Here is a 13,667-nt window from a genome sequence, read left to right as displayed (position 1 = left end):
GGACGGTGTGGAGTCTATTTTGCAGTAATATTTCTTCTAAACTTCAACGCTAGATTGCACAGGGATGATAAGGAAGGTAGCACCGGAGGAGAAGAGGTACAGGAAGTTGGTATAATGGTGCATTTTAAAAGGCAACGTTTAAGAATCAGACGAGAGCGCTAAAGATCGACGGAGAAGAGTTATAAAGCTCCACTGACTTTATCCATCTTCTCGATCTGGCCGTAAATCACACGTTGAAGTGTATTTTGTTGAAGTTATCGAGTGTGACTTTGGCACTAATTTGGAGTTGGTTTAACTTGAACGAGAGTTAAGCTAAGAAGATATTGTAGATTTTGTATGTCCAGTCCAGTCACTCTCATGAATGTAATTCATGTCTAATATTGATGAGTGCCTGATGATTCTTCAACTCCTTATAGAGAACTGTCTAGTATCTCCCAAGCCTTCCATATCTATGTACCGTGTTATTAATTGTCTTGATCTATTGTATCGTCACAATCGCCAAGCAACACATTCCTTTCTTTGCTGCGTAATGCATCTCTGTACGCAGTACAGTTACAGTTAGGAAGGTATTTAACGCCAGAACCACCTTCTCCTTCTCCTTCGACGAGTTGTGTTTCCCAAAATAGGAAAACAACCTAATCAGACTGTCCATTTCGAGAGAACGGCCATTAACGCTTCACTGGACGCGTGCAACTACAATAGCGTCCAACACCTGCACCCGGACATTGTATTGTAAGGGTCTCAGTCTTCCCAGCGCTCCCTCTCGTTGAGGGCAATAAAAAGCGACTCTCTTTCCCCTTTCTTAACCGATGTAAAACCGGTGCACTTTCCACCGGCAAGCACGTGTCCCACCCCATGGAATGTCTGCATAAATCTCACCCATAATGGGGAACTCGGCGAATGTACGCACAACACTACTGGGGTCCTTTGGAATTAGGAGTCCTTGAGTGTGTGGTGTGTTTGTACGCTCCTTCGGGCGTTTCCCCGCATGTCAATTTCATGCATCATCAGCGGGTGAAAACTGGCTCCCAGCTAATGGGAATGATTACAGCAACACTCGTAGGAACAGTAGAAGCAACAGAGCTGAGCTACACTTCCACTCATTGCTCATTAGTCGGAGTTGATGAGCAGCAGCACGATGGACAGGAGGGATCGCTTATCGAAGAAAGCGGGTCAAAGGAAATTAGCTGATGGTGGTGGTATGATCATCGTCCGGGGAAGGTTGAGTTGTGTGAAGCGGTGGATTGATCGCTTCGAAAGGAGGCAAGAAGGCCAGATTGATCGGGGAGTATTTGCCTCGTCATTCGCCGGCCGGTTGGATTTACCTTTACCCCGGGACAGGTGCGTGAAAAGACGATCTCTGGTGTTTGTTTTGACACAAAAGTATTTGTTTAAAAGCTTAAAAGCAATGCTTCGCAGACATTTTGATGCTGAATATGTTTATGCTTCATCAGCTAGTCTAGGAATGAATTCAGTCATTGCAATATATCTTTCACCGACCTGTGTGTGGTGTGAAAAGTGGCAAACGTGAAGAGGCGTGGATCATTTGTCCGTTGTTTTAAAACAGTCTACCGGGAATGTTGTTTCCCGCCAATTGTTTTATTACCCATGGCTAATTTAAGATGTGCCCATAAGGTTGAACGTTTGATTTTGTTGTCCTCTTACTCTCAAACGTTATTTCATTGCGAAAACCACGCCGCTACTCCTTTCAAACATCAATCACCGCGAATGTGTTTGATTACAGTGCGCTCCGCGGGCCGCTCACAAGTATTAGCGAAAGGTTGTTAGGTGGAATCGTATAGCGCAATGGGAGAGCGAACAAAAAAAAAGTGTGTGAAGTACGCGAGTGCGGAACGATGCCGGAACCAGCCCGCCATAAAGAAATTGGCAAATTGGTGCAATTTCACTCGGCGGATGAGCGGCTCAGACTTTATAGAAACACTGATACCGCTTAGTCGGGAGGGTTTTTTTATTCGCCGTTTTCTGTGTTGTGTGCCACGCCAAAAGTGCCTTTAATAGGCTCGTCTAGCCACATTAGTGGGTAAGTCGCTTATTTTACAGTTGCGCACACATCGGTGTCGCCCGCTGGGTGACGACGATTAGATATTCGTCCTGATGCGATTGTCCACAGAGTGTGTGTGGGTTTGCGCACTGGAATTGCTACCGTGCAGCAAACCACCCAGCGTCATGTTAGATGCTTTTTCCTCCCTAAACCTCCCTAAGACAATGTAATAGAGAGAGAGAGAAAGAAAGATAATATATTTGGCTCGTCTTGCTGTTTTGGTTGTTGTCATATCGCAATTCCTACGTACGTATGTTACGTTCGAACGATCGGGAGAAGGAAAAAATCGAGCACTGGAGATAGTTTTCCACCGGATGCGCTTAACCAGCAAAGTGACGTGAAATGGGATGCAATTTGCGATTGGGGCCGGTGGGTGTACGGGCCGTGCAAAATTGATCGCTGAGCTGCGCTTTTTTGCCTTGTCCGTCCCCCTCGGTGAAGATGGTTGGGGACGCGAATCTGTCGAGTGTGAATTTTGGGCTATCATCTGCAAGGGGTTTGTTGCTGAGCTGTTTCCAACAGTGTTTGGGGGAGATAACATGGATATATCTGTAAGGGAAGGTGCAAAGATGTTTCAGAGGTTTATCGAATTATTTATCAGACGTATCGGAATTTCAAATGTTAAGCTTAAATAGTGGGTCTTTGGGTTGTCATTCGTGGATGAAATAACCATTTGTAGGCTAGATGTAAGACATTTAATAAGGTGACCGATATATTGGTTTGATTATAATTACAAATGCTATAAGATATCTGTGAGACACTGGACTGTGTATCTGGTACAATTCCTAATTAAACCTAATTTTTATGTCTTTTCTGTTGATTGGGTGAAAAACATCGTGAATTCCCTCTAGATGTCGGCTATTCTTCAGGGAGATTTCATAAAAAAAAAAATGCTAGAAACAGAGCTTTTGTTGTTGGTTCCAATGTGGCTACAGGCATGTGGCTTAAAGCATTTTAGTTATGAGACACAACTTCCTTCTTTTTTGGAGATATCTTTCTGGACATCTTGTTTGTCGATCTTCTTAATAGGGACTCATACTCAAAGATTCTTTGTTATTTTATCAGTATTTGGTTTGGGTTAGATAGGATTAGTTCAGATTTTGGCTCAACAACTATCAGCACTAAGTGTTGTGTCATCAAGATGCTCCTCTTATACTACTACTTCTCTGGAATTAAACTAAAAGATCTATATGCTTATATCAGGAATTGGATTACCTTGGCTAGAATTCTTCCATTCCTCGTTATTTAAACTCAATTCTATCACATATAGGATCTTGTTCCTATGATCTTTCAACAAGAGAGATATGTTCAACATGCATAGAATGATGATAAAGTGTGTAAGTATGTAATTTCACCAGGATCTTCTAGCTTTTTGGGGATTTCACAAGATCTTAGTATCTAGCAACATCTTAGTATCTCAGTTGCCATTTGGTGGACGATACTCAGATTTGAAACTGTAAGAAGCATTACAAGCTAATATAAGCAAAGAAATGTATAATGCTTCCGATGAAATTATCATTTGCAATACGCCACATACCAAAAAACCACTCAGTCTACCTCCGTTACTCAGCCGTACTCGGCCGGCCGGTAAACTTACTTATCTGCCCTCCCAAGTTCCTGATCTCTCGACACGCTGCTTGATGATTGCGTCCGTCCAGTGAACCGATGTCCGATAATTGGCAGTGCAGCAGCAGCAGCAGCAGCAAATGGTGCTGGTCGTTGGCCACAGACGATTGCATGGCGAAGAACTGCATCTCCAACCAATGATTGCATGCAGTAAAACAATAACCCACCGCACCGCGAATGGGGGATGCACTACTCGTTGCCGCTGGAGTTTTGTTCCATTCCGTGGGCCAATGGAGCTGAAACTATGAGCAGCAGAATGCAACCAGAGGGCGAGCCATATGCAATAGAGATGGGTAGACGGGGGAGGCATCATAAGAAAACAACCTGAGATTATTACTGGCGATCGTTGAACGATCGCTTTGTGTGTGTGTGTTGCTCACTATACTTCCTCCTTCTTCTTTTGCGTTCCTGTTTGAGTGGGCAGCTTCTTTTCGGGTTTTTTTTTGCGCAAGCCACGCTTCACGCTTTACTCATTCTTGGATTTATTCATTCATTAACGTTTCAAAGTTAGGTGATTTTACACATGCAATCTGCCACCGCCTCTCTAACCGGCTGTCTGTTGGCGGCCTTTGCACACGCGGGCGCGCGCGGCCCCTTTTCTGCATTTTAAGTGATTTCGTTTGATGATGATCACGTTGGGAGAAGAGGGCGAAACAACAAGAAGAACTAGATTCCAGTACGGCACCGCCTAAAGAGCGTTGATACATATTTGCACGGGCGCCGCAAGCAAAGCGGACCAAGAAGAGGTAGCGTGTGTTGTGGTTCTAAGTTAATTACTTTACATGTTGTTTTCTTCCCCGGTCTGTTCGTCCCACAAGTGGTTGGTTGCGGTGAGGTCTGTGGGCTTAATTACCATCTCTAGCGAGGTGAGACGACCAAACAGCGGGGTGGGTAAAGATGTGGAAGATCGGCAAAAATCGGATTGTGTGCAATACCGTACTGCTGTGTTTCTCTTCCCCTAATGATCGATTTGCTGTCGGAGCTAGCAAAATTGACAGAAAGTTTGAAACGTTAACTACAATGTCTGGTGTGCAAGTGGGGAGGGCAAACGAAGAGTAGTATGGGTAAGAGTACATTCTTGGGCTCTTGTCTTCAAATGACCACGTCCATCCTTACGGCACTTTTGCAGAATCGGCATCTCTACTTCGGGTCTTTGAGTTTCTTAGGAAACTTACTCGTCAGATTCCAGCTTGCGTCAACTCTGTTGCGCTGTCCGCGCAGCATCTGGGGTGTCTGTGAGGGTGCGTGGGCTTTGGACGACCCAGTGTACCCGGGGCCCCCAGATTGTCGCACCATAGATGGAGGCGCTGGATGGGTTTGGTTCGTTCGGTGCGTCGCAATCGGGTTTTATGCTAAGGTGGAGGAAACGTTCGACTTGCTGGAGGAGTAGGAAACACCCTTTCGTAAGCATGGCCCGAATGTACGATCGATTGAAGGTGGCTTTTTGGTGTGGTGGGTGGATTGTTGGGTTAATGGTTAGCCAGGTACCAGAATTTGGCACACAATCTGCCGTTGTCTGATCTATTTTTATGGAGCAGGGGTTCAAATGAAGGTGACTCTCGAGAGTCACCTTTGAATGGAGGAATTTATTTGTATTGTTCTCCGTTTGTATGTTTAATGAGATGAGATGTAGGTGGGCAGCGGTAAATCAGACTTTTTATTAACTGTTTAGGAAGGACATTTTGGAGATCATGAGTTCTTGAGTATCTTACAAGAATCAATCAAGAAGACATGCTCTTTGGAGGACATTTTGGAGATAATGAATGAATGTAGAACTGCAATAAAAGGTGATCGCGAACTGCTCATAGATATCTGATTGAGAACTCGTTGAGTTCTTACAGAACAGATCACACTCAAGATCTTCAAAAAAGAACGAAGCTTGTGGAAGACTCCTGAACTTGGGATTGTCAAAAAGAGCACCAACAAAACAGTGCAGAAGCTGAGAAGCTTTAAAGTGAAAACAATAATAACCGAAGCGAACATGCGTTACAAATCAGGTTGGGAACTAGTTCATCCTCTCTCTTCTCTTCTCTTCCACCTAGGCAGTAGAAACCCCTTAATAATAATAATAATAATAATAATAATAATAATAATAATAATAATAATAATAATAATAGTATGCAAACAGTTCGTATCCAATCGAAGGAAAGTTGGATCCCATCGGACCATGATCGATACGGAACGATCGGAACAATGGTGTGCCCAGCTGGGTGGTGTGGTGGTGGTGGCGTATGCAAAATTCCAACCGAATCGAAAAGAAAAAATCAAAAGTCAAAGAGAAAGGGTTTCGTTTTTGTACCCACTCAAATTGCTGGCAGAGTTGTAGGCAAATGCGGTAAAGTGAGCTTTTGTTTTGCTTCCGTTACACGCACTCTTTTAATGGGGGGGAGAAGTTCACTGTTTACTAACGCATAATTAATAACGCTTTGGAGCGGCCAATACATAGAGATGGAAAGAGAGAGAGAGATAGAGAGACCTGGAGAGAAAAAGAGAAGCGCTGCAAAAGCGTGTAATTGACCGTTTCTTCGACCGCTCGGGCTGATCGAACGGTGGATTGTTTTCGCGATTGGTCGCGAAGGTGCCCATTAGTGTGTAGCAGCTGGGGGCACAGCACAGCGGTTAGCACAGGGTATGATCATTTCTCTTGCTCAGCCAATGCCCCAGACCTAGACATTCAAGTTCAACGTAACGAAGTAAATCACCAAAGCGAAACTGGGCTACGTCGTGCGTGTGTGTGAGTGTGTGTTTTAAATAGTATAAACTGTCTGCGAATTGGAACTGGCCGGAGCGGGTGAGTGCGGTTTTTGCTCATTCGGTAAGAAATCATAGGCCGAAGATACAATTTAATGCTGCATAATTATGTATTGTTTAGCTTTGCATACTGTGCGGCTGTACCATATTACTCGTGGAAGTGGTTGTTTTGTGTGTTTGGTTATGATAGTTATGCTCGTTAAATTTAACCTTTATCGTATGGCATTCATTTGAGGCTGATTTCTTGGTTTTACACTTTCCTATCTTTGTTACTGTTAATAGGAAAGATTATGCTAACATTATTCCTATTAATGCTGCACTACCAACATCCTCCAAATGATCGTACAAATGATCTACATAAAACTTTAATCGGCGTTATTTATGCTAAACGTAGCCAAACGAAGAAAAAAAAAAACGAAAAACAATTTCTCCATTTAATTTCAAACTACCGTAAACACGGCACACACCACGACATTAATGTATTATTTAACACAGTTTGTACGGTAAGGAAAACCATTAAAAGCTCTACCACCAACCGGGCGGGCGATGATGGTCGCGCGGTAGGACCTCCAGCGGGAAAAGATAGTTTTTCACCTTGAATGCACGCTCCGATCGAAGGAAAACAAAAACACTCATAGAACATGGCAATAAACTTGTAACGACGAGTGTGTTCGGTATCGCTTTTTATATTAATCGTTTCGTTTCCTCGCTGTGATTTAGATGTGATGTGGTGGGGAGAAGGAACCGCTAGTACAAAACAACAACAGCACACACACACACACACATACCGCTATGGGCAAAAATCGAATGAAACATGATACAATAATGTGGCCCCGTCGCCCGGCGGGGTGGACCAATCTTCCGCCACCGTCGATTGGGGTTAGATTTCAGTTTGCCGGCTGTCTCAAAAGTAGAAGAATGCGAGTTCTAGAAGTCAAGAGAGTCGCTCCTGGGGTTCCCGCTTGTGGCAGTCATTCCAAGCAAAACCTCCTCTTGCCGGGTCGGTGTGTCTTTGTGTCTGTGGAGTGTGGCTTTTGTTTTAGTTTTTTTTTCTTTTCGAACGCCACGAACATCACGAACTGCCGTGTGCCGGATTTTCCATCACCACTGGTCGGTGGAACAAATAACGTGCTGATCGATCGGGGCCGATTAAATGGAGTGAGAGAAGGGCGGGAAGGAGATAGACTCGATTCGATTCGATGGACAGTTTGGCGTGAATGAACGATTGCGACTGCACAAGTATACTCTGGGAAGGGAAGTAGTCAATCGAACGTGACGAAAACGGGGCACGTAACTAGATGCGACTGTTGGTGCCATGGAAAAGCGTTTTTCCTCGTTGCAAAAAAAAAACAACACAACAAACCAAATTGCTTGCCGTGTAAACAAAATCGTCAAGTTGAACCACTGTGCTCGCTGATTGTTGATTGGGCGACGACAACGAGACGTACCTGTAGTAATGAAACGAAACAAACGCGTTGACAGCATAACTCGATCACGCTCTCTCTCCCTCTCTCTCTATATATGGTGCACAATACAGAAAGAGAGAGAAGAAACACAACAAATGAGCGTGTTACTGTAAAGGCATATATGAAAGGGGAAGAGTGAAGGTGGCAGTACTTGAGCACACTTTAAGGGTGGCAGCATTCACATCGCCACTTGGTAGCACTCAAAATGGAAATGAAGAAAAGTCGTAGCAAGAAACACACACACACACACACACACGCGCACACTCGGCAAAGACACACGCCATTGGACAACGAACCCTCGGACCAAAAAGGAACCGGAAACGCGGAAGTGAACCAGTTAAAGCCTTTTTTGGGGCTGGAAAAAACAACTACGGCCACTCATCTGCAACATTTTGGTCATCCGTTTGGGGGGGAGTTTGGTTTTCTTTTTTATTTTGCGCTTTTCTTTTCCCGTCTCCAACGAATGTGGCTGTGGGTGGTTGCGTTTTTCCACACCCAGTTCGGCTGCTCTGCTACACACACACACACACCATATCGTGCCCGTCGAGCTCTGTTGGAGGGCAGGGCGGCCGTCGTCACGAATCGATATTCCCGTCTGGTACTGTCTGGGGAAATGCACTTTAAAAGGGTTTTCTTCTTTTTATTCCGTACGGTACAGCGTACTGGGGGGGAGGAAAGGATGGATGAGAGCAGGTCCTCTTCAACGTGGCCGTGTCGTTTTCGAGACAGGAAATGATGCTGCCTGTTGGGACGACAGATAAGAACGTGTGAACGTGTGCGAATGGGTCGATGATAGTAATTGCGATGACAGTGCAGTGATAATTGAAAAAAAATCCAGCCCCCCACGTAATGTGCACTTTATGATCCAAGGTGCGGTCTGGAATGGAATTTTGGAGACAATTTTCCTTGTTGATGATGTAATAATAGAGGGAAAATAATGGCATTTTTGGGTCAGTTTTTCTTGCTAAAAGTAAGCATTATTCAGTCTTTATTTAACACTGCAAAGCATTCTCTTTGTTCGGCTGCTGCTGTCAATCTCGTCCACCTTTATTCGTGCTTTAAGTTTATTCAGCATTTATACTATCCCCTTTTCTGCGCTTTGCTCATGCATTTTAAAACAGCAGATAAATTAGAGTGTTTGTTTTTTTTTTGTCTCGCACCCAACGGTGGACAACCTGCAAAGCAGTGTCTAGGCGAGCGTATGAAGAGTAGCAGTAGCCGGTCAGCAGTGCTTCCTGTTGAGATTAAAGCTGTGTAATGTTGTGAATTTAAACCCCCACCGCAGCGAGGTGTAACTCTTACAATTTTGCTATACCTCTTTAACCCGACGTAAACAATAAAAAAAAAAGAAAAAAGATCCGATTAGATAAGCAGCATTATTAATCTAAAAATGATGGGCGGGTCCACGGTATTGTGCTATGAATAATTAGCACGATTAGGGCGATAAAAATGTGATTAAGATTGTTTGCTGAATGGCATTTTGTTGTGAGGGCTGCGATTGGGGTACATTATTTTGTTTATAATCCTGATAAATCAATCACTGTTTGATGAGCAGCTCAACCAGTCCATCACATTCAAAGCTGGCAGCGGAAATCGATTGCGCTCCCAAGGGTAGTGTTGAAAAGTGCCTCTGATGTATCCCGCCTGCTCGCGGATTGATCTTATGCTAATCGAATTATTCGGTTGATCAAAATCCGCCGTCTCGCAGAGAGAGAGAGAGGGGGAATCCGATACGGCACGATGATTTTGGGGCCGTTTATGCGCTCCAAAAAAAAAAAAAAATCAAAATCACAAGACCCTGGGGTAGTAACCACGCGGGAGCAGAAGCGATCAACTTTAATTTCACGGTTCGTTAAAAGCGACGCTCTAGCCTCCGACGGTTTGAATCGAATTCTTCACGATCAACGTCCGCCCTTTTCTGGGTGATTTTACTCGTCTCTTGCAATTGAAATCAGTTCTGGGGTACGTCGCCGGAAGAGTGTACTTCCCTGCCGAATTTGGCCACAAGTGGAGCTTCTTGGCTTTCCCCCGGTTGGCGCGTTTCTCGTCGATGATTGGATTTTATACATTCCGAACGAGTTCTTGTCGAGTTAAGTGTTCCATCAGCTGGTGGTTGATTTCAATTTGCTTTCCTTGTTGCTTCCAGAAGTGCTTAAGACTAAAGGTTATAAGGTTTAATCGTTCCATGCGAACATGCGATCTAGATGTGGTGTTCGCGATTAATCAATTAATGGGTCAGTTCGTACGCAAAGAAAGTACTTCGGAGGCTCTTGTGTACTGTGGTGTCTGCCTTTGCGCACCTGTGCAAGAAGAGATAATAAATTACAGCAAAAGTTTGCTCTACTGAGGAAATGATAAAATAATTACCCAATTTTTCGTAAGAACGTGAAAAGCATCGCCCCCCGGCGCACCGAAGTTCATGCATTAAAAATGAAGTTCTTTCCCCTGTTATCCCTTCTTACTAGAATACCATTAAGAATAGACGACATGGGGAAGGACGTAAATGTGAAACAAGAGGGAGGGAAGTGTAGTAGTAGTAACATGTGTGATCTGGATTTTTCCGAACCTCATGAAGCAGTGGTTTGTGCGAAGCGGGAGAGAAGGACGACGGGCATGTGTTTGCAGATTTATTGACCCTCATAAAGCATAAATTAGCAACCGGCTGTGTGCGGGGATATGGTAAACGGAGATCGGAGATCCCGGGCAATCTCCCCGACCCATCAACCACTGGATGATTCGATGATAGACGGGGGACCGCTTTTCACTCCGTATCGTAAATGATGAAGCATTAATGTTACGGCGCTTGATGGAAAGGGAGGATACAAATCGCTTGATCAGGCCACAAACACACACACACACGGACACATGCGTTCATCCACTTTGAAGCGAAAGTTATTCCCCATTCCACCCGCCCCATTGATTGGACAGAGTGGGGAGTGGGGCGTTTTTATGTGTTGTTTTTGAAGTACAACCTACACCCTTGATTTGCTTTCCATGCTGCTGCTGCTGCTGCTGCAGGTGGTGTAGAGGTTGGTTTGTGTTCTCGTGGGTGCATTGGCCGTACTTGTCCCGGTGCCCTGAATTGACCTGTGCAGCACCTGCAGCACTGAGCACGGAGGGTCAATGGGCAGTGCTCTAGTTTTGTTTTATTGGTTGTCAATTTAATGTTTCGGCTTCCGGCTACGGATTAAAGCATTGCTCTACCACGCTGGTTTGGAAACTGTGCCGTCTTTAATTGAGGGAGTAAAACAAAATTAACAGCTTAGGGAAATAGAAAAAAAAGGTGTTGAAGTGGCTAGAGCAACCCTGTGAAAGGAAAGGGTTCGTCTCCATAACTTTGTTTTTTTCCGTTATCAATCCAATATCACTTAAGGTGTAATGTTTTATGCATGCTGTTCGTTCCCTTGCCATTGGATACTATTACACACGTAATCGCTTCCGAAGAAGTGGCTTACGGCCAGAACACACGTGCAAGGGGACATCAGTTACAAGTCATTTTCAATTTGCACCCTTAATGCGACAGTTGAAATCGAACGAAACCCGACAGAGATGAACGACCCGGGGAGTGATGCTATCTTCGGGGAGGCGGAAAGGGGAATTCCAAATACCTCCCTTAGCTTTATCCTGCTTGGAATGGTCGTTCTCGAATGGGGAGTGGTATTTGCTTGCAAGTTGAAGTTCTTTCTTTGTGGAGGGTTTCTAGGGGTTTATGTCCTTTAATCCATCGAAGACACCAAAAACTCACCCCCGTCAAGAAATGGGTAGTTTGTAGCTGGGAAGGAATTTCATCTTTGGTGAGATGTCTGTGGTGGGGTTGTCACTTGATTTTATGTAGATTTGTGGATTCCCTTTTAGGTTCTAACCTTTGCACCGACTGGAATTTGATATTAATTTTGAATTTTAATCTATTCCTCCGCTTTTTTCCACAGAATTCCACACCGAGTTTGAGTTGGAACTAGGAACGCAGGACGACCCTTTCGCAAAGGGACGGAGGAACGTCCATCCAGCAAAAGCTTCATCGCCCCGGAACAACTGACCGAACAAAACCCAACACACTCCCCGTTATTAATGTGAGTGCAGCCATCATGTCGCCGGCGAGACTATCACTCCGCGAGGAGGACATCGTGCGGTTGGCGCTGGAGTTTCTGAACAATCGCGAGCTGCACATCTCCCAGCTGTCGCTCGAGCGGGAAACGGGCGTCATCAACGGCCAGTACTCGGACGATGTGCTCTTCCTCCGGCAGCTCATCCTGGACGGCCAGTGGGACGATGTGGTGGAGTTCATCCAGCCGCTCGAGGCGCTGCAAAACTTCGACATGAAGCAGTTCAAGTACAGCATCCTGCGCCACAAATACATTGAGCTGCTGTGCATCAAGTCGGAGGCGGGCGGGCTTGCCGCCGGCCCACCGCTCATCAACAATGTGGAGGGTGCGGTGGAGGAGGTGGTGCAGGTGTTGGGCGAGCTGGAGAAGCTCTGCCCGTCGAAGGAGGAGTACTCGGGGCTGTGCCTGCTGCTGACGCTGCCGAAGCTGGGCGATCACATGCAGTACAGGGATTGGAATCCGAGCAAGGCGCGCGTACAGTGCTTTCGGGAAATTTTCCCCCTGGTGGAGAAGTTTCTGCCCGGGGATAAGAAGCTCGGGTCAGCGGGGGGTATGCTGAGCGCGAAGAACGATCGGCTGGTGCAGCTGCTGATCAAGGGTGTGCTGTACGAGTCGTGCGTGAACTACTGTCAGGTGAAGGCGACCGGTGCGGCCGATTCGGCGAGTCAGAAGATTAATTTCTCGCGCGTACTGGACGGTTCGATAGGTGAGTTGGGTTGGGTGCGGGGCGGTTGTGCTACTTTCGGGCAAGAATTTATGAGCGCGGGAACTTCCTGAATATTTCCCAGTAAATTACCGGAAAGCATTAGCGATGAGTTTTTGGAAAATGCTGAACGTTCTTTCTGGGAGCAAAACTCCTTTGTTTTTTTTTGGAGCAGGAAGTCTCAAAGTGGTCGTTTGCCATGCAAATCATCGGACTAAAGCAATCGTTTCTTCCACACAGGATTTACGGATTCGGACCTTTCGCTGCTGAGCTGGCTGCAGAGCATACCGGCCGACACGTTCTCGGTGCCGTTCGAGCAGAAAACGCTGAACGTGGACGTGGAGCGGCTCGAGAAGCCGTCGCTCGAAACCTCCTGGACCGAGCACATGCTCATCACGCCGATCAAGCCGAAAACGTTCCCCCACTCTGTGATGCCATTTACCCGGCCGCGAAGTGCCGCCGACATCATGACCCGCTCGCTGTTGCCTTCGCTGGACGCAGTGTCGAGCTGCTTGAGTAAGTTGCCGTTTTGCGATGAATGCGAGAAGCAGGCCAGTGTGCCCCCACCTTCCCTCAATCATCCAAACATGATAAGCAACGTGTGTTACGTTTTTTTTTTCGATACCGTTTTTGTTTTTCAGATCCGAAAGCGCCGAACGAATCGTTTCCGATGTCCCGTTCCAGCTTCGCCAGCTTTCATCTGACAGGCATTAAGCCGAGCAGCGGCAAACTGATGACCTCCAGCGTGGACCGGTTATTCGAGAACGGCGACGGGGGCGAAACGTACCGCAGCAGTAACTTTGCGGAGTATCAGGTTCGTTTGCAGAGCAGGTCTGGATGTCCAAAAGGGGCGAGGAATGCAGGAGGGAGCCGTGCGTCGTTAACGTGTTGGGGGGTTGTCGCGTTACAGGGTGCCTTTTCCTTAAACCCGGCAGCATCGTCGTTTGTTACGTTCT

At 45.9% G+C, this 13,667-nt stretch overlaps 1 protein-coding gene across 13 annotated transcripts in view; it reads left to right on the top strand.

Annotated features, from left to right (window-relative positions):
* The window catches only part of LOC121594688 (WD repeat-containing protein 47), a 66,542-nt gene that overhangs the window by 6,533 nt on the left and 46,342 nt on the right, over nt 1–13,667 (top strand). For 12 of the 13 annotated variants that reach the window (XM_041918275.1, XM_041918274.1, XM_041918271.1 and 9 more), the window contains 3 exons: nt 11,835–12,714; nt 12,952–13,227; nt 13,353–13,525. In XM_041918275.1, coding sequence (XP_041774209.1) covers nt 11,991–12,714; nt 12,952–13,227; nt 13,353–13,525 — 1,173 coding nt within the window. In that variant the 5' untranslated portion in view covers nt 11,835–11,990. Of the gene's footprint in view, nt 1–4,048; nt 4,060–11,834; nt 12,715–12,951; nt 13,228–13,352; nt 13,526–13,667 lie in introns of those variants that run through there. The other variant, XM_041918277.1, reaches the window with a different exon arrangement.

This window comes from Anopheles merus, chromosome 2L, assembly GCF_017562075.2.
Source record: "Anopheles merus strain MAF chromosome 2L, AmerM5.1, whole genome shotgun sequence".
Lineage (NCBI taxonomy): Eukaryota > Metazoa > Arthropoda > Insecta > Diptera > Culicidae > Anopheles > Anopheles merus.
The sequence above is the reverse complement of the archived record's forward strand: the minus strand, read 5'-3'. Positions and strand labels throughout refer to the sequence as shown.